The sequence below is a fragment of the Cyanistes caeruleus genome, chromosome 23, assembly GCF_971803275.1.
Source record: "Cyanistes caeruleus chromosome 23, bCyaCae1.hap1.1, whole genome shotgun sequence".
Taxonomy (NCBI): domain Eukaryota; kingdom Metazoa; phylum Chordata; class Aves; order Passeriformes; family Paridae; genus Cyanistes; species Cyanistes caeruleus.
In genome coordinates this window covers 3,908,017-3,933,039 of record NC_141723.1, presented here as the reverse complement: position 1 = coordinate 3,933,039, position 25,023 = coordinate 3,908,017, and the positions used below count along the sequence as shown (strand labels likewise).

General features: G+C 48.8%; 2 protein-coding genes and 3 non-coding genes across 5 annotated transcripts in view; all 5 read right to left on the bottom strand.

Moving 5' to 3' along the window:
- Positions 1 to 470: 470 nt before the first annotated feature.
- Positions 471 to 6,439, bottom strand: HSPA8 (heat shock protein family A (Hsp70) member 8). The gene is made up of 9 exons (XM_086861344.1): positions 5,368 to 6,439; positions 4,203 to 4,412; positions 3,755 to 3,960; positions 3,513 to 3,665; positions 2,872 to 3,427; positions 2,389 to 2,591; positions 1,901 to 2,099; positions 1,401 to 1,633; positions 471 to 975 (listed from the first exon to the last, which is right to left on the bottom strand). Exons 1-9 carry the CDS (start codon positions 5,702 to 5,704, stop codon positions 790 to 792), a joined length of 2,283 nt encoding a protein of 760 aa, XP_086717470.1. The 5' UTR covers positions 5,705 to 6,439; the 3' UTR covers positions 471 to 789.
- LOC111939421 (small nucleolar RNA SNORD14) lies at positions 1,227 to 1,323 on the bottom strand. The gene has a single exon (XR_002869284.2). It is a non-coding gene; the product is annotated as a small nucleolar RNA SNORD14 (small nucleolar RNA).
- Positions 2,178 to 2,274, bottom strand: LOC111939422 (small nucleolar RNA SNORD14). The gene has a single exon (XR_002869285.1). It is a non-coding gene; the product is annotated as a small nucleolar RNA SNORD14 (small nucleolar RNA).
- Positions 2,664 to 2,760, bottom strand: LOC111939420 (small nucleolar RNA SNORD14). The gene has a single exon (XR_002869283.2). It is a non-coding gene; the product is annotated as a small nucleolar RNA SNORD14 (small nucleolar RNA).
- Positions 6,440 to 8,874: 2,435 nt separating the features above from the next.
- CLMP (CXADR like cell adhesion molecule) overlaps positions 8,875 to 25,023 on the bottom strand; it is a 41,815-nt gene continuing 25,666 nt past the window's right edge. The window contains exons 3-8 of the mRNA XM_023941475.2: positions 17,588 to 17,745; positions 16,695 to 16,896; positions 15,483 to 15,650; positions 14,981 to 15,103; positions 12,949 to 13,090; positions 8,875 to 11,975 (exon numbers count right to left, since the gene is read on the bottom strand). Of these exons, the coding sequence (XP_023797243.2) occupies positions 11,681 to 11,975; positions 12,949 to 13,090; positions 14,981 to 15,103; positions 15,483 to 15,650; positions 16,695 to 16,896; positions 17,588 to 17,745 (1,088 nt within the window). The 3' untranslated portion in view covers positions 8,875 to 11,680. The remainder of the gene's footprint in view (positions 11,976 to 12,948; positions 13,091 to 14,980; positions 15,104 to 15,482; positions 15,651 to 16,694; positions 16,897 to 17,587; positions 17,746 to 25,023) is intronic.

Below are 25,023 nucleotides of genomic sequence, written 5' to 3'. Positions count from 1 at the left end.
AGTATATAAACACATTTATACATAAGAGCAGTGTTTTTCATTGAAGACTGAGACATTGCCAGTTTTTGCTGAAAAGCCACCTCTCCCCAGCCAGCAAATTCTCCAACTCCTCACCTCTGACCCCTGCTGCAAGTTCAAACACTTCAGCTGGCAATTCCCTTAAGAAAAACTCATTATCCAGTATTCAGATTTACAAGATGCAATTTACAGGCTGGATTCATCCAAAAGGTCTTCTCCAACCTAATTAATTCTGAGATTTCCTGCCACACATAATAACCCATATCAAAAATCCATCTCTAAATGTTAATTAAATGTTAAATAATTAAGCAGCACCTGGTTCCAAACCTCTTTTCCCACTGCAACACCCCCCTGGACCATGCCCAGTTAAGCAGCACTTCCCTGTAGTTTAGGATTTTTCCCTTTATTTACTCTGGTCAAGCTGGTACAAGCAAGTGAAGGCAGAGACAGTGTGATGCCCATTAAATAGTTTTTATTCTTTAGGACATGAATTGCATTTCCACTCATTTACAGTACTGTAAAGTGCAATGGTATTCATCTCCCACCTGTGCACATTTTCAAGTATTTAAAATGCCCAGAAAAAATGTTTTGTTCCATTTTGATTTCCTTTTTTTTTTTTCTCCTTTCTGTGTTTACAGCAGCTCAGTTATGGAGTTTTTAATCTGGCAAAATAAACCCAGATGTGCCTACAGGATTGGGTCCTTCACTCCAACCCCCAGCCGGGGGTCTCCTCCAACACTAACTGCTAGTGGAATGCATTTCCCGCTGTCCTTAGTCCACCTCCTCGATGGTTGGGCCAGAGGAGGCTCCCCCGGAAGGAGGAGCTCCACCCCCTGGGAATCCTCCAGGCATCCCACCGGGCATCCCTCCTGCGCTCTGGTACAGCTTGGTGATGATGGGGTTGCAAACCTTCTCCAGCTCCTTCTGCTGGTGCTCAAACTCCTCCTTCTCGGCCGTCTGCAAAACAAACAAGAGCTCAGCTGCTTCTGTTCATGACACAGCCCAGGAGGGAAGCAGCACAGCCCCATTCCAACAGCCCCAGCACCAAGCCAGGCTTTATTCATTAAAGGCAGAATCTGCTCGGTTTTAGCATCTCACAGTGCTCCTGGAGCAGGGAGCAATTCTGCATCATCCTGTAACAAATTCCTGCAAGGCAGCCAGCTGGGAACAGGAGGGATTGGAAACCCTTTGTGCTCCCCAAGCTGTGGTCGCTCAGACATCCAAGGAAGGTACTTGGACCAACACCAGTCTTTCGACTTCTGGTGGAAACTACGAATGGCTTTGGAATCTCTTTCATCACAGCAACCAGGGCTTTTCCTCCATCCTCAACTTTCCCTGTGGCTCAGCCAGACCCTGGGAACTGAACATGGAATGTGACATACCTGGTTCTTGTCCAGCCAGTTGATGATCTCATTGCATTTGTCCAGGATTTTCTGCTTGTCATCATCAGAGATCTTGCCCTGGAGCTTCTCATCTTCCACAGTGGCTTTCATGTTGAAGGCGTAGGACTCCAGGGAATTCTTGGAGGAGACCTTATCCCGCTGCTTCTCATCCTCTGCCTTGTACTTCTCTGCCTCCTGCACCATCCTCTCGATGTCCTCCTTGCTCAGTCGGCCTGCAGAGAACACAACTCATCAGTTTGGACTCAGCCCTTCTTAGGGAATCATTCAAATTCCCAAACATTACACACTTCAAATCTGAGGGGTGAGGAGGCCTAGAATGTGCTTTCTTATGAATTTGTTCATTACTACAACTTAAAGGCTCACACAGATTTATCTGTGTGAAAACACTGTTACAGCCAAGTTCTGACTAAAACACAAGGCAGAGCTTGACAACCCCATTTTTCAGTGCTCTCCCACCCCTCAGGAGAGCAGATCCTTACCCTTGTCGTTTGTGATGGTGATCTTGTTCTCCTTGCCAGTGCTCTTATCCACAGCAGACACGTTCAGGATGCCATTGGCATCGATATCAAAAGTGACCTCGATCTGAGGGACTCCTCTGGGGGCAGGGGGAATTCCAGTCAGCTCAAACTTGCCCAGCAAGTTGTTGTCCTTGGTCATAGCACGCTCTCCTTCGTACACCTGAGGAGAAAAACCATCACAGTGTGTCACTGAAATTGTAATAAAGGGTTATTTCATTATTATCCTGAAGGGATGTGGTCGCTCAGACATCCAAGGAAGGTACTTGGACCAACACCAGTCTTTCGACTTCTGGTGGAAACTACGAATGGCTTTGGAGTCACTTTCATCACAGCAACCAGCAATTTACAAATTACAGGAATTTAACACCTCTGGCCTAAAAATGATCTTAAGTACCAACCAGTGAAAGCACTGAGAGTGTCCTGTAACTACCCCAGAGCTCTCTGCTTACCTGGATCAGCACCCCAGGCTGGTTGTCAGAGTAGGTTGTGAAGGTCTGGGTCTGCTTGGTGGGGATGGTGGTGTTGCGCTTGATCAGGACTGTCATGACCCCCCCAGCTGTCTCAATACCCAGGGACAGGGGAGTCACGTCCAGCAGCAGCAGATCCTGCACGTTCTCAGACTTGTCTCCAGACAGGATAGCAGCCTGCACAGCTGGAGAGAGAGAGACACAGCGTTGAAAACCCTGCCAAATGTACCCTGTGAACCTTGCTGGTGGCACCTGGCTCGCTCAGACATCCAAGGAAGGTACTTCGACCATCACAAGTCTTTCAACTTCTGGTGGAAACTACGAATGGCTTTGGAATCTGATTCATCATTGCAAGTCCAAGGGGAATTCCTACAGCTTTGGAAAGCTTTCGTGATTCAGCTGGAAAACCCAGGGCCCCCACACCAGAGCTTGCAGCACCAAGAGCTGCAGAGCTGCATTAATTACCTGCACCATACGCCACAGCCTCATCGGGGTTGATGCTCTTGTTGAGCTCTTTGCCGTTGAAGAAGTCCTGCAGCAGCTTCTGGATCTTGGGGATGCGCGTGGAGCCTCCCACCAGCACGATGTCGTGGATCTGCGACTTGTCCAGCTTGGCATCCCTCAGGGCCTTCTCCACAGGGTCCAGGGTGCCACGGAACAGGTCGGCGTTGAGCTCCTCGAAGCGAGCCCTGGTGATGGAGGTGTAGAAGTCGATGCCCTCGTAGAGGGAGTCAATCTCGATGCTGGCCTGGGTGGAGGAGGACAGGGTGCGCTTGGCGCGCTCGCAGGCGGTGCGCAGGCGGCGCACGGCGCGCTTGTTCTCGCTGATGTCCTTCTTGTGCTTGCGCTTGAACTCGGCGATGAAGTGGTTCACCATGCGGTTGTCGAAGTCCTCCCCACCCAAGTGGGTGTCCCCTGCCGTGGATTTCACCTCAAAGATGCCATCTTCGATGGTCAGGATGGACACATCGAAGGTGCCGCCACCCAGGTCGAAGATGAGGACGTTCCTTTCAGCACCAACCTGGAGAAAACATCCGTTTTCATTACTCAATTCTCAGCACTGCTCTAACAGTTTACACTGGCCAGACACAGTGACCCCTGCATACCTTCTTGTCCAGCCCATAGGCAATGGCAGCTGCTGTGGGCTCGTTGATGATCCGCAGCACGTTGAGCCCTGCAATAGTTCCGGCATCTTTCGTTGCCTGGCGCTGGGAGTCGTTGAAATAGGCTGGGACAGTCACTACTGCATTGGTAACAGTCTGCAGGACAGAGCAAAAACAGCTCAGTCAGGGACAGGAGTCCTCACACAGAACAACTCATCACATCTCACTTCGGTCCCAAGACTCACCTTTCCAAGATACGCTTCTGCAATTTCCTTCATTTTGGTTAAAACCATGGAAGAGATTTCTTCTGGGTAGAAACTCTTTGTCTCGCCTTTGTACTCGACCTGGACCTTGGGTCTGCCAGCATCGTTCACCACAGTGAAGGGCCAGTGCTTCATGTCAGACTGGACCACAGAGTCATCGAATCTGCGCCCAATCAATCGTTTTGCATCTGGAAAATAGCCATATTAGAAACAGTCATTCCTAACTAAAAACCTAGAATTCTTACTAAAAATGCAAGTACTTTTTAAAATACCTTTTTTTTCCTACATACTTCTAACTTCCAATTACACAACTGTATCCAGTTTAAGAATAACTTAGATGCTTTAATTTCTTTGAGACAGCTTTAGCCTTGCTGCTAACTAGGAAAAATCTCTTTAATCACTCCCAAGTGTGCCAATCCTGCAGCCTTACCGAAGACTGTGTTGGTGGGGTTCATGGCCACCTGGTTCTTGGCAGCATCCCCGATGAGCCTCTCTGTGTCTGTGAAGGCCACATAGCTCGGTGTGGTGCGGTTGCCCTGGTCATTGGCAATGATCTCCACCTTCCCATGCTGGAACACTCCAACACAGGAGTAGGTGGTGCCAAGATCAATCCCGACAGCTGGTCCCTTCGACATCTTGTCTGAAAAAAAAAAAGGGAAAAATAAGAATAACTTAGTTAAAAGTGAAGCTGGTATAACTTGCAAAAAAAAAAAAAAAAGGGGCTATTTAATCTTTTAAATTTTGAAAGGCAGGCGACATGGGGCTGGGAGCAGCCCGATGTAGTGAAACGTGCCCTACTGCAAGGAGCTGTAACTGGATCCTAACCCGCGCTGTGAACTCCGGATGATCCCTGGAATTCCAGCCCCGTTATCGCACGTGGCCCCGGCAGCGCACACCGGCTGCATTCCCCGCCTCCGCCGCTGGGCGTCCCCCGCACCACGTGGCGCGGGACTCCCAGTCCCAGCCTGCCCCGCGCCTCCCGCGCAACGTGACCACGGCGGCGGGGCGTGCCCGGGGGCTGCCGGGAAATGGAGTCCCCTCCGGGCGGGCCGCGTGCGCTGGCATGGCCCCAGCCCCGTGCGACACCGATTCCCCCCCCTCTTTGAGCCATCCCTCCCCCACATCCCACACGTGGCTGCTCTCCACCCACGCGGCTCCTTCCTTCCTCACCGCCGGGCACTGCAGCATCCGCTATGCCCCGGCACCGCCCCAGGCCGCCCCCCAGCGAGCCAAGATCGCCGCTGCGCCTCCGCGGGCCCTCCCCTCTTCTCCCCTCCCCCGTTTCGATAAAAATTAATGGAGGCGGGGGGAAAGAGCGGAGTCCCCGCTCCTCCCCCTCCCGCGGCGCATCTCATTTACGAGAAAAGCGTACAAACGCCGGGATAAAAAAAATGCACCGCAGCCACCCAAAATGAGCCTGTACTCGCCACCCGCTCCCCGTTCCCGCAGCAGAACGGCCCCTCAGGACACAAAACCACCCGGGAAGGCCCCCACCCTTTTCCAAGCCTCCTCAGAGCTGCCTCCAGCACCCTCCGTACACCACTCCACAGCGGCTACGTCCCTCCATGCCCTCCCCGTTCCTCCAGCCCCGTTACCTGCAGTCCGGCCCGGTCTCTCGTTCAAACACTGGGCAGGTTCACAGCTCAGCTCCGGCTCGCTCAATGCCCCGCGCCCGCCGCGCCGCACTTTTATACCCGCCCAGAACCTTCCAGAAGGCCACGCCTCCCCTGCACAGCTCTGACCACTCAGCGCGTAGATCCCGCCCTCCCACCCGCCAGTGATTGGTCCGTGCCGTGCGTGACGCACGCCGGAAGGGGGCGTTGCGCGCCGGCCGGCCCCGCGTTCTCGAACCTTCATGCGCTTTCCCCGCGCCCCCCCAAACCCCGCGGTGGGCGCGGCTTTCCTCGCGCCTTGACCAATCAGAGTCCGCATATCCAGTGACGACACGGGTGGGAGGCGGAGCGCGGGGAGAGGGCGGGCTTTTCAGCCAATCGTCGCGCTGCGCGCCGGATCCTTATTTGCATATTTCGCAATGGGGCGGGAGGGGCCAATCGGCGCGCGGGAATGGCGGGTGATTTGCATAGAGGGCGGTGGGGGAAGGAGAGCGGCGGGCAAGGGGAAGCGCAAGATGGCGGCGCCATGAGGGGCAAGCCTGGGCACGGCCTTCAGGGGTCCCCCTGTGCCCCCGAGCCCCGCTGTGCCCGCCGAGATCCCTCCTTCCCCTCAGGAATGGCGGCATTCCCCGTTCTCATGCTCGCAGCCATTGCCTGGCGTTTCCCGCGGCGTGTTCTCAGTAAATCTCTCAAGTACAATAACCAGCATCCTCCATGTTCTCTTCTGTAATTCAAAGGAACGTTCCCAGGTTTACCCCCGCGCCCTGTTTCTCTCGCAGGAAGCCGTGTTTGCGGTGTTTTAGACACCAGAACTGCTTATTCCACAGAGTAAAAGCCCCCTCAGCATCTCCACACTTTATAATCCATAATAATGTACATTTATAATCTTAAATGTCCCCATCCATCAGCAGCGTCAGTGCAAGCCAAGGGCAGGCTGTCAGCCCTTGGTGTGTCCTGCATGGATAATCCAGCTCCCAGCACGGATTTATTGCCGTGGGAAGGGAAATGGTGGAAAACCGTGGGGGTTTTGGTGTCCTTTGGGATGAGGGGAGCTGGGCAGAGGTCGGGAATCACCCGAGGTCACGCTCAGGGCTGTGACCTGCAGCCAGTGCAGCCAATGTTTACATGGAATAAAGGCTGAGTGGAAAAGCCAGGAGCAGGGAACACAAACACTGAGTCCTGGCCAGGCTGGGCCATACTGGGAAAACAGGCAAAGGAACTTCCATTGCACAAAAAAATACATTTCATGTTCTCCCAGGTTGACTTTAGACAAAAATGCCCTTGGTAGCACTTCAAAGTCCAATACAGGGACACAGGAACAGATGTTCCTTGTGTCTCTCTGTGATAATTTGCTGTGTGCAAGCCACATCCTGGGACAAGGGTGGCCACATCGCTTTCCGTGGCAATTTGGGGTGACCTCGGTGAGGGGACGTGACGCAGAGATCTGGCTCAGCTGGTGACCCAGTGCCAGCCACCATCCTGCACCCCAATAACACCATCCTGCACCCCAGTAACATCCTGCACCCCAATAACACCATCCTACACCCCAGTAACACCATCCTGCACCCCAATAACATCCTGCACCCCACTGACACCATCCTGCACCCCAATAACACCATCCTGCACCCCACTGACACCATCCTGCACCCCAATAACACCATCCTGCACCCCAATAACATCCTGCACCCCACTGACACCATCCTGCACCCCAATAACACCAGTCCTGCACCCCACCAGTGGCACAGGTGCTGGCCCCAAGGGAGGTCACCGCTGTTGAGCTGGTTTGTGGCTCCTGTTCCTGCTCTGCCACGCACAGGGCTGGAAGCTGAACGGGGATTTTGAGGTGACATCGAGGGCAGGGTTTGGAGCTGGAATTGGGGTGCAGAAGGTCAAAGGCAGGACAGGGGAAGGGGTGCTGAAAGGGAGCACCAGCTGTGCCTCTCGTACAAACCATGGTACACCTGGCCAGGAAAGGCGTGCAAAGCTCACTCCACCCTGTCCAGAGTCCAGGCTCCTGTGCTATTCTGCTCCAAGGTTACTCCAGAGATGCTCCTCAGCGTAACTCACACTGAACCCACCTTGCTGTTGGCCTTTGGGGTGGTTTTTTGAGGTTTTTTTTTAAAAAACCATGGGCAGAATTTCGGTAGGGCCTAAGAATAGCACCTTGGGATGCCACAGTGACATTTAGATGTGCAAGCACATTTCACAGAGCAGGCTGAGAGCAAGGGGAGGCAGCCTGAAACTGCAGTGAGTCAGTGCAGGGAGGAGGGCAGTTTGCAAATGACTCACTCCATCAGAAATTAGAGGCTGTTAAACTGGACAAAAGGAGCTCATTAACTTGATATCACAAACATTAAAGCTTGGCAGGTTGGACGGGGTTTACTTTGAGTATTTAGTGTGGAGTTTTTTTTCTTTCCAAATTGTGGATTGAAACGTTATTTTTGGGAGTGAATTTAAGATATTAAGGATCTAGCAGTGCTTCTCCTTTCAGTGTTTAAAACAGAATTGGGAGGAGAAGGGAGATTACCAAAGGCATTCCTGCTGCTCACCACAGCAGCATTTATTTATATAAAACTTTTGCATCTGCTGAAGCTTGAAAATCACACATTTCCAAGGCCCTCCCTTCCCTTTCCCACGGGGATCCCCCCCTCTCAGTGTGTCAGGACAAATTGCTCGGGGTTAAAAATAACCCCAAATTCCTGATCCTGTACAAAAGTCTTCAACTGCACCTCTCCTCTCAAAACGTGTCACCTTATCAGGGTTTTTAATGTCATCAACTCCACCGGGAGCAGGAGCAGCGTTTGCTCTGGAATTAGGGACACACCCCTGAGACCACTGTGTTGTCACCCTGCTTTGTTTTAAATACTGCCTAATTAATGTTGCAATTTTTGCTCCCAGATTTCAGCAAGGAGGATTGCTGATGTCTGGGCACTTCTGCAAAACACCCTGGGGGGAAAAGAAGGCTGAGACAAACCAACCACCAGCTTCCCTAAATCCCATCCCCAGCTCCTTGGCTGGCTCCAGAGGTTTATCTGCAGGGATCTGAAGTGGCTGAGCACAGCTCAAGGTTTCCTCCTCACCTCAGAGCTCATGAGGAAAGCCAGGCACGTGGGCTGGTTCAGCAGGAAGGTCACAGCAGGGCGAGGATGAAGCCACCAGGCCTTGTTTTGCTAGCATTATTTATTTACCAGGTTGGCTTCCAGCACCTACGTCCTCAGCCAAAATATCCCAGGTGAAATGGCCTCATGGAAGATAAAACCACTTGTACTTCCATGTGTCACCCCGGGTTTCACATCTTTTGTGAAATATCACCTAATTTAGACTGAAAAATATCCAGGAAAAAAAGCCCAGCTTCCCCACGCTTCCCATGCAAATATGCACATAGGCCTGCTTAGCTTAAAAATGGTATTTTTAACTCCATCCTTTTTTCTCCCCTTTGGATTCAGCTTGACAGCACGAAGCACATCACACCACAGAAAGTGGTACGAGTTGAGTTGAGCTGCAGCACTTCAGCTGCAGCGCCTTTATTTATAAAACAACCAACCAAAAAAAAAATAATAATTATGAAATCATTGATTCGAAGGAATCAATAATAAATATTTGCTTTCCTCTGAGTTGTTCAGACACAGTACAAGTACACCAATCATAGCAGGTAGCAGAGATGGAAGCTTGGTTTAGCTGCTGCGAAACAAAAAGCTACATAACATTGTAGGCATTTAATCACACGAGTAATAGCTGGTATATGACAGTAAATGCTTTAATACACTATTTTACAAAACAGGGTTTGGCTTATCTGCTTCCCTGGTGCAACTCCTGATCAGCTGGAGCTTGGAAAATAAAACCTTTGGAAAAAAACCCTTTGGAATGATCCCTTTCTCCTGTTTCCTTCGGGTGATGAAGTTCTCCCTTCCCTGTCAATCCCTGATGTGTGGGCTGTAGCAGATACCTGGACAGCTCCTGCATCCCAACAGGGTTTGGAAATTTCAAGGCAGCAGGGTTTGGAGCAGGCAGCATCCATCCCCCAGGCCAGGCTTCAGCCACTGCACCTCTGCCTGACCTTGCCCAAAGCTGTCAGCACAGGGAGGTTTAACAGCAGGAGAGGCTGCCAGGGCTGCCCAAAGGCTCCAGGAAAACCTCCCGGGGTGAATTCTCCTCCCTGCAGGCTGCAGAGCCTCCTCTCTGCTAATTACCAGCCTGGGCTGTGGCTCAAAGCTGCCCCAGAGCTTTTGGCTGAGCTGTGGCCAGCTCAGCTGCTGGAATTGTCACCCTCGGTTTGTGGTGAGGAGCTCCTGGAGGCTCAGGCACGGGAAAAGCGCTCCTGGGTGTCTGCACAGGGTGAGGATCCTCAGGGGCAGCACAGGGCAGGTTCAGCACAATGAGCACCCACAGAAGAACCCACAAGCTGCTTTCACCATCCTGTTCCTGCTTTTGGAATTTTCCCAGCTCTGGAATGGCTTGGGAGTGCTTTGGAGCCTTCAGGGCTCAGGGAAGAAAAACAAAGCAGAGGAATGACAGACACCCAGAGCTGCTGCTTCACACACAGCTGATCCAGGGATGTGCTCCTGGAGGATCCACCACCAGCAGCTGTCACGGAAGGAGCAGCTTATCCAACACCTCAAGGTCTCCCTTGCTTAAAACTGGGATTGCTTTCCCTGCACAGCATCAGCAATTTGTCCTGCCAAGGGTTAATCTGGGGTAGAGAAAGCAATGGAATTTTGGGTCTCATACAGTGTAGGGCAAGTTTGAAAACTCTTTCCCATATGGAAGTAGCCAGAGCACGGCTTGGCTTTGATGAGGATGTCAAAGATCTCAAGAAAAGAAAATAGAATTCTGTGTCTCAGTCAGAAAAGGAGATTAATGACAATCCTGGAGTGAAAGCATTATAGATCTGTGGTTCTTCTGTGCTCATCCATCTTCTGTAGGCTCTTCCCACAAATTGGAGAAACCCTTTTCCTCCCTCAAATGGGGGAAAAAAACCCCCAAACACCCTCATTCTTTAAACAGAAAATCACCAGGAATAGAGGAATCTAGAAGCTCAGTGTCTTGTGTGTAGCAGCAGTCAGAGCCAAATCCTTCTGAGGAAAATATCAGCAACAGAATTCTGCATCTGTCCCTACCTCCCATCCTTTCCTAACTTCATATTCCATGGAAACGCTTAACCTGGCTGCTCACAAAAAATATTTTTTACAATTCTTGCAATTCTTTAAGAGTCTTGCTAAAGGTTTAAGCCTCGGCTCTGGCACATGGCCCAGCATTTGGGGTGGGAGTGGAACAAAGCACACAAAGATTTCCTAATGGGAGCAGTGCTTGGTGTTTGTTTACCTGTCCCAGGTGTGTTTTCCTGTCTGGGAATCCTTCAGGCCTTCCCTGGGGGTCAGCTCAGGACTGCTGCTCGTTCAGGCTTGGGAAGAACTTTCCATGAGACTTCTCCCTCCAAACCTGGCCAGTTCTCCAGCTGGCAATAACCAAGAGCTCTTCCAAACGCTCCATCCTGTTTTTGGTGCATTGGTGGCGTTCCCCGTTCGGGCACTGCCTCCCTGCTGGATTCAGTGCCCAGTTCTGCTCTCTCTAAGGCTCATTAGCCATGGCCACCCCTCCAGTGGGGCTCCCGTGGCTCTGCAGTGCTGCCCATGGAAGCAGATTCAGGCTCCTGGCCCTAAGTTTATTCTGGCAATTAAAGCACCTCTGTTTTCTCGACAGAAAAGGTCCTTTCCCTTTAGTACAGAGTTTAGTTCAGACACTTTAATACTGCATCTCTTGTCCTTTGGGGGTGATCCTTTAGTTGCAGCCTCCAGTATTTCACTGAATGCAGGAAACGTGAAGCACCTGTCAGTTCCCTTTGAGGCTGGACACCCTCAGCCCCAAAATCTTCACTTAAGACAACTCATCTTCGAGACACTTCTCTAAAACCAGCCCTGGGGGCTCCCTCCCCACAAAACCTGTCTGGAGTATTATGCATCTTTAAGTCTCTGTTGATCCCTTTTAAAAAATCCTGAGGTTTGGCTTCTTTTCACTCGTACAGCGCTTTGCTGTCGTAGGTTTTAAATGCTCAGTCAAAGGAAAAAGAAAAAAAAAAAGATAATTTAAAAAGAAGCTCCCTTTTCCCTCCAATATATCTGTCAGTATCAGAACCTCAGTGCTGGAAGATGTTCAGAAAGAATTGAGTGGGAGGGCTTCTCGTGGTGTGAATAATCCCGAGTGATTAAGATTAAGCTGGCCAGGAAGAGAACTAGCTACCCTAAGGATGCTAAAGTGGCTGGTGGTGTGTGAAGTGTTGCTCTGGCTCCCAGGATGCTCACACGGTCTGGAACGCCCGGCTCTGCGCGGGCACCATCACCGCTGGCGCTCCCAGCTTCACCAGGTTGTTGTAATCGACTTTCTTTGGCTCGGGGTCTTTCCTGTCCAGCTGCCTCTGGCTGTACTGGGGAGGGGTCAGGTGCGGGGTGGCCTCGGTGGACAAAGTCCGCTGGCTGCGGGAGGCACTGTTGGCTGTGGACCTGGTGGAGGAGGAACCCGAGCGGGAGCTCCTGGAGCCGGAGGAGGAAGAGCTGGGTTTGACGAGGTGTGCCTTGGGTGCCTCGGCATCTTCCCTGCAAGGGAAACACACACAGGGCTCAAACACCACCAGAAAAGCTACCCCTCGCTCCGTGCTGCTGCTGCAAATCACCCGGAGTGGGCGAAAGAAGGGGAGAAAAAAGGGGGAAAAAAGGGGAGAAAAAAGGGGGAAAGAAGGGGAAAAAAAAGGGGGAAAGAAGGGGAGAAAAAAGGGGGAAAAAAGGGGAGAAAAAAGGGGGAAAGAAGGGGGAAAGGAAAGGGGAAAAGAAGGGGGAAAAGCAGGGGAAAGAAGGAAGAAAGAAGGGGGCAGAGAAGAGGGGAAAGAGAGAAGAAAGAAGGGGGAAAGAAGGGAGAAGGAAGGGAGAAATAAGGGAAAGAATGGAAGAAAGAAGGGCAAAAGAAGGGAAAAGAAGGGGGAAAGATGAGTAAAGAAGGGAGAAAGAGTGGAGAAGGAAGGGGGAAAGAATGGGAGAAATAAGGAAAAGAATGGGAGAAAGAAGGGGGAAAGAAAGGGGAAAGAAGGGGGAAAAAAGGTGGAAAGAAAGTGGGAAGAAGGGGAAAGAAGGAAAAGAAAGGGGTAAGAAGGGAAGAAGAGGGGGAAAGAAAGGAAAGAAAAATAAAATAAAGAAAGAAAAGAAATGGGAAGAAGGCAAGAAAACCACCTCCAAACCCTCTCAGAACCACAACTGACAAGCAGCTTCAATTTAACACCACAAAAGAATATGCAAATGCTTCAAAATACCGAAATTGCAAATGTGAGAGAAAACAGTTGGTTGAGGTCTGTGCTAATTTACCAGGGGAAAGAAGAGGGGGAACTTTAATCCAATTTTCTGGAAAGTCTTCACAAAGATTCTCACAGAGAAATTTGTCGGTGGTATTTCACCGAGACTTTAAAAGCTTTTTAGAACAACCTTTGAAGAGACTTAAATCTACTTCTAGTTAGTTCAAACCGTGGTGGGAAACTGCGAGAAGGGAGTGTGGGAGGTGGGATTAAATAAAAGGCGTTACCTGATTTCGTTTGGTGCCTCCTCTTCCTCGTATCTCTTCTTTTCTTTCCTCCTTATCGTCAGCCTCACCACCAGGAAAAGGAGGGAGAGCCCCACCACCACTCCACACACTGCCCCGGCGATCATGCTGATATTTTGTGCATCTGTCATCCAAAAAACAAATTTATTGGTGAAGCCTTGTTGGTGTGGTGGGGTTTTAGTCCCAGCACTGGGAATAACTCAGGACAGAACGCTGGAGGTTATTTTTTTAGGTGTGTCTCCACGCAGAAGTTGAACCAGTTTATCCTCATCTAAAGCTGAGCTGGCAGGGAGTGAAGCATTCACCTCTGCAAAGGTGAAACCACAAGTGCTGGGCCTTCAGCTGTGGGGCAGAGTTGAAATAGGAGGGAAAATCCCCTTCTAAGAGCAGAAAAGTGCAGAAAATGCCAAGACAGGAGAGCCCACATGTGAAACACGGCAGCAGGCAGCACCCCAGAGGAACGGGAATGTTTGATCTGTTAATGTTTCCCCATGAGGATTTTTATTTTCCCCCTTCAGCTCCCCTTGAATGATTAGAACCCAGTTCAGGAAAGAATTATTCAAACGTGGAGAAAAAGTGCCCTGACTGAGGAAGGCAGAGGAGGAAAGGAAACTATCCTGTGCAGGGCACTTTTCATCCAAACCAGCCCAGGTAATGAGAGAACATTTCCCAAGGATCATGGGCCCTTTGCTGATAGCTCATCACAACCTTTCTTGATAAAAGAATCAGATTGGGCTTGGCTGGAAGTTGTTTCCTTAAGGCTCAGTCCCTCTGGAGGGTTTAGCAATGCCAAGTGAGGTTTTAAAACTGTTTTAAAAACCAGTTCAATTGCCATAAAAGCTGCCTGGACGCTTTTACTCCACACGCCTCAGGCAAACCGGTTTTCCTTATTCCATATTCCACTCATTTCAGACTTGGCTGGGCAGAAAAATTCCAAAGCTTTGGAATCTCCAAGAGGAGACTTTTTTTATTTTTATTTTTTTATTTTTTTTATTTTTTTTTTTAGTTTTATCACAGCAGGTCCAGCTTTGAGAGGGCTAAACTCCATTGTTTGGGTTTGGGTGATAAACTCCACCCTTTTCCTGGTATGCAGATGGAAAGGACACCCTGCCCAGAGCTGCATTCCTGGGGTTAATCAGGGAATTTTGACCTCTGCTGTTCAGGACACAAATGGCTAAACCTGATTAAAACCAAACTGTGACAAAAGTTACCTTTTTATCCTGCAAAATTATCTGCAGTCAGCCTTTCCAACTGACTTTAGATATTTTGCTGTCCTGAGTGCAACAAAAATTTGGATTGCTGGAATATCCACAGAGAGAAATCATTCCTGAGAGTCATCTCATGCAATCACTCTAGCCAGAACATCTAACTTACCATTTTCCCTGCTTATATTTCATGAACCATTCTGAAAATCAAGGTTTCTAAAAGACCCAGACATCTAAAATGATGAAACCATCATTTGGGCTCAGGTTGTGATGTTACCATTTCAGGTGAGCAAATCAAAAGTGCAATAAATAAGAATATTTGATGTGGTGGAAGTATGAAAGGGCAAAGCACAGAATTTTCCAGGTGGGAGAGCTGGGAGGCTCTCCTGGAGCAGGGTTCTGGGTAAAAGGAATGAGGGGTTTGTCTTTACAAACTGACTGCTGATAAATAAAATTGGATGCCGAGGATGAAAGAAACAATGGGAAGAATTCCATGAATTCCAGAGGAATTCCATTGATTAAGAAAAGGAAAAGAAAAGGGGGAGGTACACATTAGAAGGGGTCTGTATTGGGTGATTTGGGAAGTCTGGACCTCCCAAGTACCTCAGCAAATGGGTGAAGAGAGGGAAATGTGGCTGGGAAATTGGGATAAAAAGGAGGCTGAATCCTCTAAAAATCTGAGAGCCCCCAAGAGAAATGCCCCATGGCCTCTCCCTTTATTCCAGCAAAGTTACAGCTCCTCTGTCTCGTTTTTGGACACAAATTCTCGGTGTTTGTGCATGAATTCAGCTGCCAAGGGCGGTACTTACGCTGCACTGTCACCTGCAGCACGCAGCTCTCCTGCCCTGCCTCGTTGGTGGCCACGCACTGGTACAGCCCCGTGTTCAGCTGGGTCAGGTTCTTCAGCAGCACCTGCCCGGGGTTCGAGATGTCTGGAATGGGAAAAACATCCCTGGGATTAATCACAGGGAGTGAGAAACTTCAACTGTGGGTAGCGCACACAGGCACAAATTGATCTGTGGGGTCAAAACAGCTCCAGGACAATGCAAGGGGGAAGGAAAGAAGAAAGAAGAAGAAAGAAGAAAGAAGGGGGAAAGAAGAAAGAAAGAAGGGAGGAAGAAAGGGGGAAAGAAGGAAGGAAAGAAGGAAGGGGTAAAGAAGGGGAAAAGAAGGGAGAAAGGAGGGAAAGAAGGGGGGAAAGGTGGAGCATCCCCCCAGGTGCAGCCGCAGCAGTGGGAGGAGTGCTGGAGCCTCAGTGTCGCCTCCAGGCCGTGTTCCCGGAGCTCGGAGGGAAGGAATGCCCCGACTCACTGACTCTGGAGTTGGGAGGGAGGTGCTCGGCTCTCTCGTCCTCCTCGCTGATGCGCTGCCAGCGGTACGAGATGGGGGCAGTGCCCGAGGCGGAGCGGCACTGCAGGGACAGCTCCTTCCCTTCCAGCATCTCCCCCTCCAGCCAGCACTTGGGCTTGGAGGGTTTCTCTAGAAGGAGCAGAAGACAGGTCATGCGGACACAGCAGAGTCTGTCACTGGAAACCCTTCCTTTGGCATTTAAACAGCTTCCAAGAACTGCCTTCTGTGGAATGCCTTAAGGAATCACACCAGTGATGGTTTTTAGGGGACTAAAACCCCTTCTCCTTTTCTCCTTTTCTTCTTTTCTCCTTTTCTCCTTTTCTCCTTTTTCCTTTCTCCTTTCTTCTCCTTTCTCCTTTCTCCTTTCTCCTTTCTCCTTTCTCCTTTCTCCTTTCTCCTTTCTCCTTTCTTCTCCTTTCTCCTTTCTCCTTTCTCCTTTCTCCTTTCTCCTTTCTCCTTTCTCCTTTCTCCTTTCTCCTTTCTCCTTTCTCCTTTCTCCTTTCTCCTTTCTCCTTTCTCCTTTCTCCTTTCTCCTTTCTCCTTTCTCCTTTCTCCTTTCCTTTCCCCGTCACCCCACAGAGGAGCAGGCTGCCTCAGCCCTGGCAGTGACATTCTAACACTTTTTACCTCGTTCTGTGCATCTCTATCACCTTTTCTCTTCCAGACACATTTTGGAGAACATCTTTCCCTCCCTTTGCTTCTCCAGCTCTCCCTTGTGCCCGCAGCACCTGGCAGGCCTCGGGATTCTTCCATGGGATCACAGAGTGTGGAAAGCTGAGCAATCAGGGCAGGGAAATGCCAGCCCCAGCTGCTCATTTGTCACCTCCCCTGGCTGGGATCGGCTCAGGGTGCTGGGACATGAAGTGCCAGTGCCCAGCAGGAGGTGATGGCCAGCTGAGATAGAATATCAGCCCGCTTTGGGTGATGAGCTCATAGCCATCATTTGGAAAGAATGGCTTTGCATTTAATCACACCAACCTCAAACCGGTTCTTTAGGCTCTTCCTGTGGCCTGTCCTTTGCCAAAAAATGCAGAGGCAGATACAAACTGGGCACTGAAACCTGATCTTGAGGTGTCTTTGTGTATTTATACCCCGCTGAAACAAATCCCTCCCCACGAAAGCCAGCCTGGATTTCTTTTTTTCCTCTCTGGGAGAACAAGAAACTGTCCTTACCTACAACCTTGAGGGTGATGCGAGCCCACTCGTACTGCCCAGCATTCTTGACCTTGCAGATGTATTTCCCTGCATCGCTGGACTGCAGGGAGATGATCTGTAGGGAGGCATCTCCTGCGAGGAAGTTGGAGGTGAAGGAAACCCGTCCCTTCTGCTCCTCGTTCAGGTCATCATAAACACGGCCTCCAGAGTAGGTGATCACCTGGGGAGCAGAGCAGATGTGAGCTGGCCTTTTATTTTCACGTGGAACAGCAAATCCATCCCAGTTAATCGACTTGTCAAGGGTCACACAGGAAACCTGGCGCAGCGTGGGAAAGCAAACCTGGGTTTCCACCCTGAGCACGATGCAAGAATTGTATTTATTTCTGCTTTATATTAATAATTATATTAAAAATAGATTTATATTTATATTGGGCTTACACAAATTTATTAAATATTAATAATTAAATATTAATATTTATTAAATATTTAAATATTAAACTTACACAAGTTTATCAAAGCAGTCTGGAGGTTTGGCTGTGCTAATTTAAGTCTCTGCAGACCTAATTTTTATAAGGACTGAACTACTGAGTTTTGTACTGAAACCAAGGGTTTGAAAACCGGGCCTGCAAAATCCAAAGTTATTTTGAAAGCTTGAAGGGCACTTCTGGACTTGATCTGATGAGGACTCACTATATTTTAAAAAGAAATCCATTGTAACACAAGCCGTTCCAACACAGCACGTGTGGATATCAAATAACTTTTCCACATTCTCAATCTCTCTAAATCAGCTCTGTTTTCTAAACACTGCTCTCATCACCAGAACAACCTGCAAAGCTCATCCCAGGCGTGCTGTTAAAGCGAGGGCTGGCGGCGTGAAGGCAGAAATAAAGTGATTTTCTCAGCAAACCCACCGCTTTCTGCACGGTCTCGGAGATGTGCAGCAGCCACTCGATGTCCAGGCTGCCCTGCTCCAGCAGCCCCAGGCGGTGGTGGCAGGGCAGGGTCACGTTTTCTTCAGCCACTCTCTTGAATTCGGTCTGAGCCTCGCAGAGCCAAACGGAGCAGGAGGCTGGAAGAGAAGGGCTGGAGGTCAGAGGTCAGGCTGCATCTTTGCTGGGTTTTGTTTTGCTGGATTCTTCCTTATTTTCTCCACAGCAGCCAAGCAAACCCCCCTGCACAGGTTGCAGCTGATTTAAGGAGACATTTCTACAAACCCAGGCGTTTTCAGTGATGCTGAGGCACGAGCAGATGGCTTCACACTCCCGAGCTGTCACCCACACCCTCTGCACACCCCAAATTTCAAATAACCTCCCCACCTCTTACTACCTGATTTCAGAAGTATTTCCACACAGAAAAGCTTCAATTTATCCCTTCAGCAACCTGACAAAGGCTTTTTGGAGCTTTTTGACAAAGGAGTCTCTTTCTAACACCGGATTATATTTATGTATTTCAGAAATAAGAAACCAGCCTGGGAAGAAGAGGGTTAAACTTCAGAAAAGCGTGGAAGAAGTAGGATTGGGAAGGAACTTTGAATAGCAACACCCTCAAAAAAAAAAAAAAAAAAAAAGTTGTCCAAAATGGTTTGGCAGGATCTAAAAATGAAATAAAATTGAAGGTGCCAAGCGAACCCGCTAGAGGGAAGCAGAGCCTTTGGAATGTGATCAAAATCCCCCAAAACGGGTGTGAACGCCCTAAAACGCGGCCCAGGAGATGATGCAGAGCAGGGAAATTGCATGTTCAGCCAGCACTGCATTAGAGACTGTCTGCTCCATGTGAAAACTGGACAAAAACCCACCATCAATCCTTGTCTTTGCCCATCTCCCACTCGTAAATGTGGACTCAGCATGGAAAGTTCAGACTCAGTTAAAACTGACCCAGGAGATCAGAGGAAGGGAAAGTTACAGGCAGATCCCCCAGGTCAAAATCAAACATTTCCCCACCAAATCTCCGTGGGGCACCGATGCCATTTGCCTTTGGGGTGTAAATCATCATGGGGAAATTGAGTTGTTCTGCAGTTTTGATGTTCGAGACAAAACCCTAAAACCATTTCTTTTTTCCCCTGTGAAATGAAGTGGGAGGAAATATTTTGCTTTCTGGGCCAAATATTGTGAAAGTGCTGAAAACTGGGGAAGTTTCGAGCACTGGGAAGTTCTACGTTTGACTGAGCACACAATCCTGGGAGGACAGAGCAGCAGCATGAGAGGTTCCAGTTACACAGGCTGGATTTATCCCTATACTTTTAATATTATTATCTACTCTTTATATATTTTTATGCTATTTAAACAGCGGATCCTGAACCTTCAGGTGAAAAACAGACAGAAAATTTGCATCCAACACGATGCTCTCTCATTCTTTCCATTTCTTCAGGACCAACTTTTAGAAGGTTCCTTCTCCCATTCTCAGCTCTGCCTCTGAGTCACCATGACCATCCCTCAGCTGCTGAGATTTGGATATTTAATTTATCCTTCCCAAAAACTTTATCAAGAATTATCATCCCCTACATGAAATACCCAGAATTTTCGGACTTTGCCAACGCTTCAGCTCTCCTCCTGAACTGCTGTCAGTGAAAGCTCCTTTCCAGCCACGTTAGCTGCTTGCTTTAAAGGGAAAAGTAATCCAGTTTATCACTGGATTCTCTGCTCTCAAAGCTCCATCTGCCAAATACAATTAGAATTCCTGCCCAGGACGAATCCAGCTTTTCCCTGGAGCCTGCTTTGCTTGGGGCTGCCCTCATTAGCACAGCTCTGCTACATCGCTGATCAATAACATTAATTTAGGCACCACAACAGGGACATTCACACGACATTTGCAACATTTTCCAAGCCCTGTGGAGCTCTGAGGGTTCCTGCACAACCTCGCAGGTGTTCTGAGTTTTAAAACTTAATCCTGCTCCAGGCTTTTCATGTAAAATTAGAAATATTTCACGAGATTCTGAAAATTTTTGTTCCTTTCTGGCTTAGACAGAAAGGATTTTTGTTTTTTGTTCCTTTCTGGGTTTAGCAGAGCTCACACCTTCGAGGGATTCTTGCAGCTCCCAGGAAATAGCTGTGGATTTGAGGAAGAGCCCTGTGCTTATAAACTCATCATCTAAATGGGGAGAAAAACCAGTGGGAGACATCCAGTGGAATAGTGACAAATTCCTACAGCACCCTTTATTTTTTAAAAAAATCAGAAATAATTTGGAGCTGATTCACTATTGAACCAATAACCAAACTCACACACCATGCAAAATCTTATTTAAAACCCCCTGATTTGTCTCTTCATTCCTTATTGATGCTTTACCAATGCTTGAAAACTCCCACAGGAGTTGAAGTTTTGCAGGTTCTCTAGACAGGAATCTCACTTTATTTCCTTCCAGTCACCCATACGTTGAAAGTAAGATAAAACAGCCTCTTACAATAACCCAACAAAAGAGACAGGTGAAGAAATTACCCACAAAAACAATCCCAAGAGACCTCAGCATGAGCACATCTCAGAGTTTGGGTAGGGCCTGGCTGCAGCCAGCAGGGATGAAATGGTGATTTGGGTTTAGTGCAGGAATTTATGGCACATGGGAGAAGGAAGGAGCTAGAAACAGATGCTAGGTTTAAAACCTTCTGGGTTTTATTATCCAAAGAAGAATAAACCCTCCCTGAAGTTGTATTTGTGTAGGTGAGACCTTGCAGGGCAGTCCAAATAAATGAGATGGTTTTAACCATTTTTCCCATGTCTGCCCCTTCCTGCAGCCCTGCCCAGGGCACAGGGGCTGGGTTACAAAGGGATTTATTTATCCCTTTGCTCTTCCAAACCTTCCCTCACACAGCTCCACAGCCCTGGCTGGCCTCAGGGGCTGGATCCTGCACACAATGGATGAAAAAAGGGGATGATTTTCCCAGAAATCACATCCAAAAGTAATGGCACATTTCTGCAGGCTCCGCAGTTCTTGCCCAACAAACCCTCTTCCCCCTTCCACATCCTGTGGGCAGCTCTGTGTGCTGTCAGGAATTCGGGAATTGCTGCTTTTGGCTTTGCTCAGCTCCCATCCCATGACTCCAGGAGGAGGTGGGATTGGTTTTCCTGCTTATCCCAAATCTTTTTGTTGTTGTTTTTTTTGTTGGTTTTTTTTTTTTTTTTGCTTTTTTGAGTTTTTAAATTTTTTTAAAAAAATTTTTTAAATTTTGTTTTTTTCTTTTAATGCTTTTGGAAGCGTTGTCCTGAAGGCCTTGGGTGGCACAGCAGAGGGGAGGAGCAGTGACCCTGTGTGACTGTTCCCTGCATTGTTCCGAGCACAATAACTCACCCCACACCCTGCAGACCACCACAACCATCCTCTCATCCCTCCCCCCGTTTCAATCTCCAAGGGAAACACAGCCACAGAGACTTTAATCAATCCCAAAGGCATCCAGACAGTGCCAAGGTTGACCAGGGGAAGGACTCCAAGGGGTTTTTAGCCCTCTCAGCCCCTTCTGCCTTGCACACATGGCAGAGTTTAAATTAAAAAAAAATAAAAGAGGACAACAGGCTGGATCCCTCAGCAAAGATGTCAGGCTTGAGGAATGCCTCAGAACTCATTTCAACATTTTAAAGACCTCTCATTGTGAGTTTATGTCATGAAAGGGTTTGAATTTCAGCAGAATCAGCCCTTTGAGATGGTGCAGGGGGAAGGAGCCGGCGCAACACAGCGAGCAGCAAATGCTGATTAAACTGAGACCGTGTTTGGTCTTATCACAAATTCTGTCCCCACAAAGCAGTGTTTCCATGCCTGAATCCTTCCAGGATCCCACATTTTCATGCCCATGCTGTTCTGATGCCCAGAGTATTTCCATACCCTTCACAATTATATGTATGTACACACCCCCACCACATATCCCAACATCAAATATACATTACCAGACAAGCAGAATCAAAGGGGAAATAAATGCTTTGCTGACGTTTTTATTTGTAGGCAAATTCCCATCCTAAAAGCTAAAGAGCTTCCAGACTTAAATCTTTCATTAGGTTCAGAAGGTTTGAATTAGGGAGCAATGCTAAAAATAGATTCTGCTATTTAAAAAGTAATAGGTTGTGCTGTATCACTTAACTGCTGGAATTAGGAGGAACAGCCTAGAAAAGATTCAGAGAATCAGGATAAAAGAAATACACAATAATATTTTTTTTAAGTTTAGCCCAAGCTAAACTTAAAGCTTTTAAGCTTTTTTTTAAGCTTAGCTCAAGCCATACCTACACCAAAAATGTGAATATCCAGAAGGGGTTTTCCAAAATTTCAGCTTCTTCAGGAAGATCAGTGTGGTTTGTCCTTCAGCAATGCTTTTTATGAATTATTTTGGCTTTTTTTCAAAGATGAGATTTGCAACAGAATATCCCTGATGTCCAGGGAGGAGCAGAAATGCAACCTGTAATTTTCCTGCAGCTCCAGAAGTGACTCAGGAAACGCCTGGAATCTGCTGCTGAGGAAGACTTCCCTCCACACAGCAGCAAGAGCAGGAATTCCAGTGGTGTCCACACACACAGTTTGTATCCTGTCTGAACAATTCCCAGCTCCCTGTGATGGCTGCTCTGCCTGCTTTTGTTCATTAAGATCAAAATGTTTCCTGGGTGCAGGTGTGGCAGGAGCAGGGAGCCAGCCCTGGTGTCAGGGCACATCTCGTCCTCCCTGCAACAGGAGCTGTCCCCTGCGGATGAGTTCTCCACTGGGATCCTCCTCAAAGTCATCCTCACATCTGTGTGACTCCTCTGAGTGCAAATGGGACCTTTCCAAGGAGGAAGGTTTGTCCCTCTGGTCCTGACTCACCCACTCTTCCCAAAATCCGGGCTGTTGGAAAACACACAGTGCGTGCAGAAATCCTGTGCTGTAGCTGCTCTCAGCCAGACCTGAACTGCTGAAACGCTTCATTTTAATCAAAACAACCCAAATAAGCAAGAACTTCCTACTTAAATCAGCCCAGAGAGAATAAACATCCACAGAACTACACCAGGGTGTTCCTTCAGCTGAATAATCCTTCATTTGCCTCACTATTTTGTGCTAAAGCATCTGAAAACAGAATGTGTCTAAGTCAGGCATGTGCAGGAATGACATGTTTGGGAGTTAAAAACAAAAAGGACAGCCTGCCATGTTGCAGCTCTGAACCACTCCCTCACGCCAGGAATTTAAGATGTTTCACATCTGTTGGAGTCTCATCTCGCTGGAGTCCTTTAGGAAATGATTTACTAAGTTTCTCTATGTAAAAAAAAAACAAACAAGAGCTTGCCCCCCATCCAGTGCTAAGGAGAAAAAAATCCCCGAGTGTTTTGCAATCAGCAGATTCAGAGTTTGGAGCAGGAGGCCAGCAGTGACTTTTATGGCCAAGGAATTACATCTTGAGTCGAACTCGCAGGGCTGCTTGCGTGACCGGGGAGTTCAAGCAGTGAAGTGCTGAAGACACCGCAGACGAGTTCCACACTCAAGTAAGGCTCAGTGGGCCTTAAAATTAAACTCTTGAGGAATCAAACATCTTCCCCCACTGGTGCTGTTCAGGGTGATGACAGACACAGGCACACAGAGGCTTTTATGTCCCCCTGGACTCTCTTCCCCAGTTTTTGCTGGGGACGAGGGAAAGCTGCGTTGTTTTATCCCAGAGTTATGAGGAGAACCCAAAAAGGTCGCCAGCTCAACTCATGCTCAGACCACACCAGCCCTAACAGTTACCCTGACAGCATTTCAGGCCAAAATAAACACCAAGCAGCGTCTCCTTCCAGACAGCTCTGCTGCATTCCTGGCACGAGGGAGGAGAGGCCGGAGGCGGCCGCAGTCTCCTGAGGGTCATTAAGGGAGCGCAGGCTGTGCCCTGGGACATCTGCTGCTTGTGTCCCTTGGCTGGCACAGACACACAGGCCAAGGGCTGCCTTGTCCCGAGGGCTCCAGTGCTCCCAGTGACCACAGCTGGCCCCAGCACGCCGCCTGCAGCCGCCTTCGGCTGCGGGAGTTTGGTTGGGAAGAGAAAGCATCCCAAAGAGGAGCTCCCCCTCCCTGAAACGGGCCAGGGGGGTCAGGCCAGCCCCATCCCCATCCACACCGCCCTGCAGAGCCTCTGGAATTGGAAGCACATGTGCTGAGCCCGGGGGAGGCTGTGCAAACAGAGAGCAGGGGAGAGGCCTGCCCGCGGCCGAGCTTCCAGGCGGTGACGTGAAGCGTTTGGAATTGAGGCTGCAGAGGCCCAGGGAGAGCAGCAAAACCAACATCTCACAGAGCAAAGCCTCTGGTTTTAGGGGTTTGCAACAGCTGAGCAGGAGTGGGGATGGAACTGGGCTGGTGGTGCAGAAATACCAGCAGTGCCCAGCAATCCTTCCTGCGGAAATCCTGGATAGGGAAGGGATGCGGGATGGCTTCAGCAGCACAGCGTCAGTGCACGCCCTGTGGGAGTAAATTCACAATTCCTGGTGTCTAAATGAGGTGGTTCATCAAATGCCTCCAGCAGAAAGGGTTCAGTATTCCTCAGGGAAATCTTAAGGATTCCTTTGTGGATTAAAGACAAGTGGAAAACAATCCTGCAGTACCCAGAGACCACATGCAACTGGAAATCCTACCTGCGATAAAAAGGCAAAATGCTGTCTCTGAAAATGCCAGAGTTAATTTTCAGCACCAACCCACATCAAATCCAAAGTTTAGAAAAGCTTGGGAATATTGAAAAAAAGCCCAACATTGAAGCACTTCCTTAGCCAAAGAGCTTCCCAGGCGGCCAGCAGCTCTGGATGTGCTTTCCCTTCTCTCATTGCCCTTTTGAAAAATCCAGTGCAAGCAGGAGATTCTGGCTTTCCATCCCTGGAGACTCCAGAACAGAAAACAAGGCACCAGCGCTGCATCTCCCAATTTCATGGTTCAAGGAGTGCCTGTGCACAGGAATGTGTGAAATCCTTTTGTCTTTAGTCCAGGCAGTTTTATCAGGGAATTGGTGCAGGTGTCTCCTGTTTGCAGCCAAACCTTTCCAGCTTGGGCTTTGTCAGTGCAGATCTCAGACTCCCTGGAGGGAGGAAGCACCAATGGCTGTCTGAAATTCCCTTTTTTTCCAAGCATCTTTGGTTGACTTTGTGTACCTTAAAGATTTGAAGGGAAGAAAACCAAAACATTCCATCCCTAAACATCAGAAATTTCACCTGGTTTAAAAAAGATTAAAAGAGGAGGAAGATGGTTTCAGTGATAATTTCTAGGATTTCTTTTGTCTGAGGGATATTCTTAGGCCTCAGTCTCCCAGGGAATCTCTTGTTGCTGTCAGTTCAGGGACACACAAATGAAGGCACACAGAAATGAAGTTCTCTGCCCAAGGCAGACACAGAGCAGAATCCAGAATACAAACCCAAAGAGACAGCAACAAAACTGTTTTCAAAGCAGTAT

What these genes read in the sequence shown, in the direction of transcription:
- HSPA8 (XM_086861344.1), bottom strand. Translation starts at nt 5,704, where the DNA reads ATGCGGACTCTGATTGGTCAAGGCGCGAGGAAAGCCGCGCCCACCGCG. An exon ending in CCTATGGGCTGGACAAGAAG is followed by an intron (nt 3,428 to 3,512) that starts GTATGCAGGGGT and finishes TGTTTTCTCCAG; the next exon opens with GTTGGTGCTGAAAGGAACGT. An exon ending in ACTGGCTGGACAAGAACCAG is followed by an intron (nt 976 to 1,400) that starts GTATGTCACATT and finishes TTTGTTTTGCAG; the next exon opens with ACGGCCGAGAAGGAGGAGTT.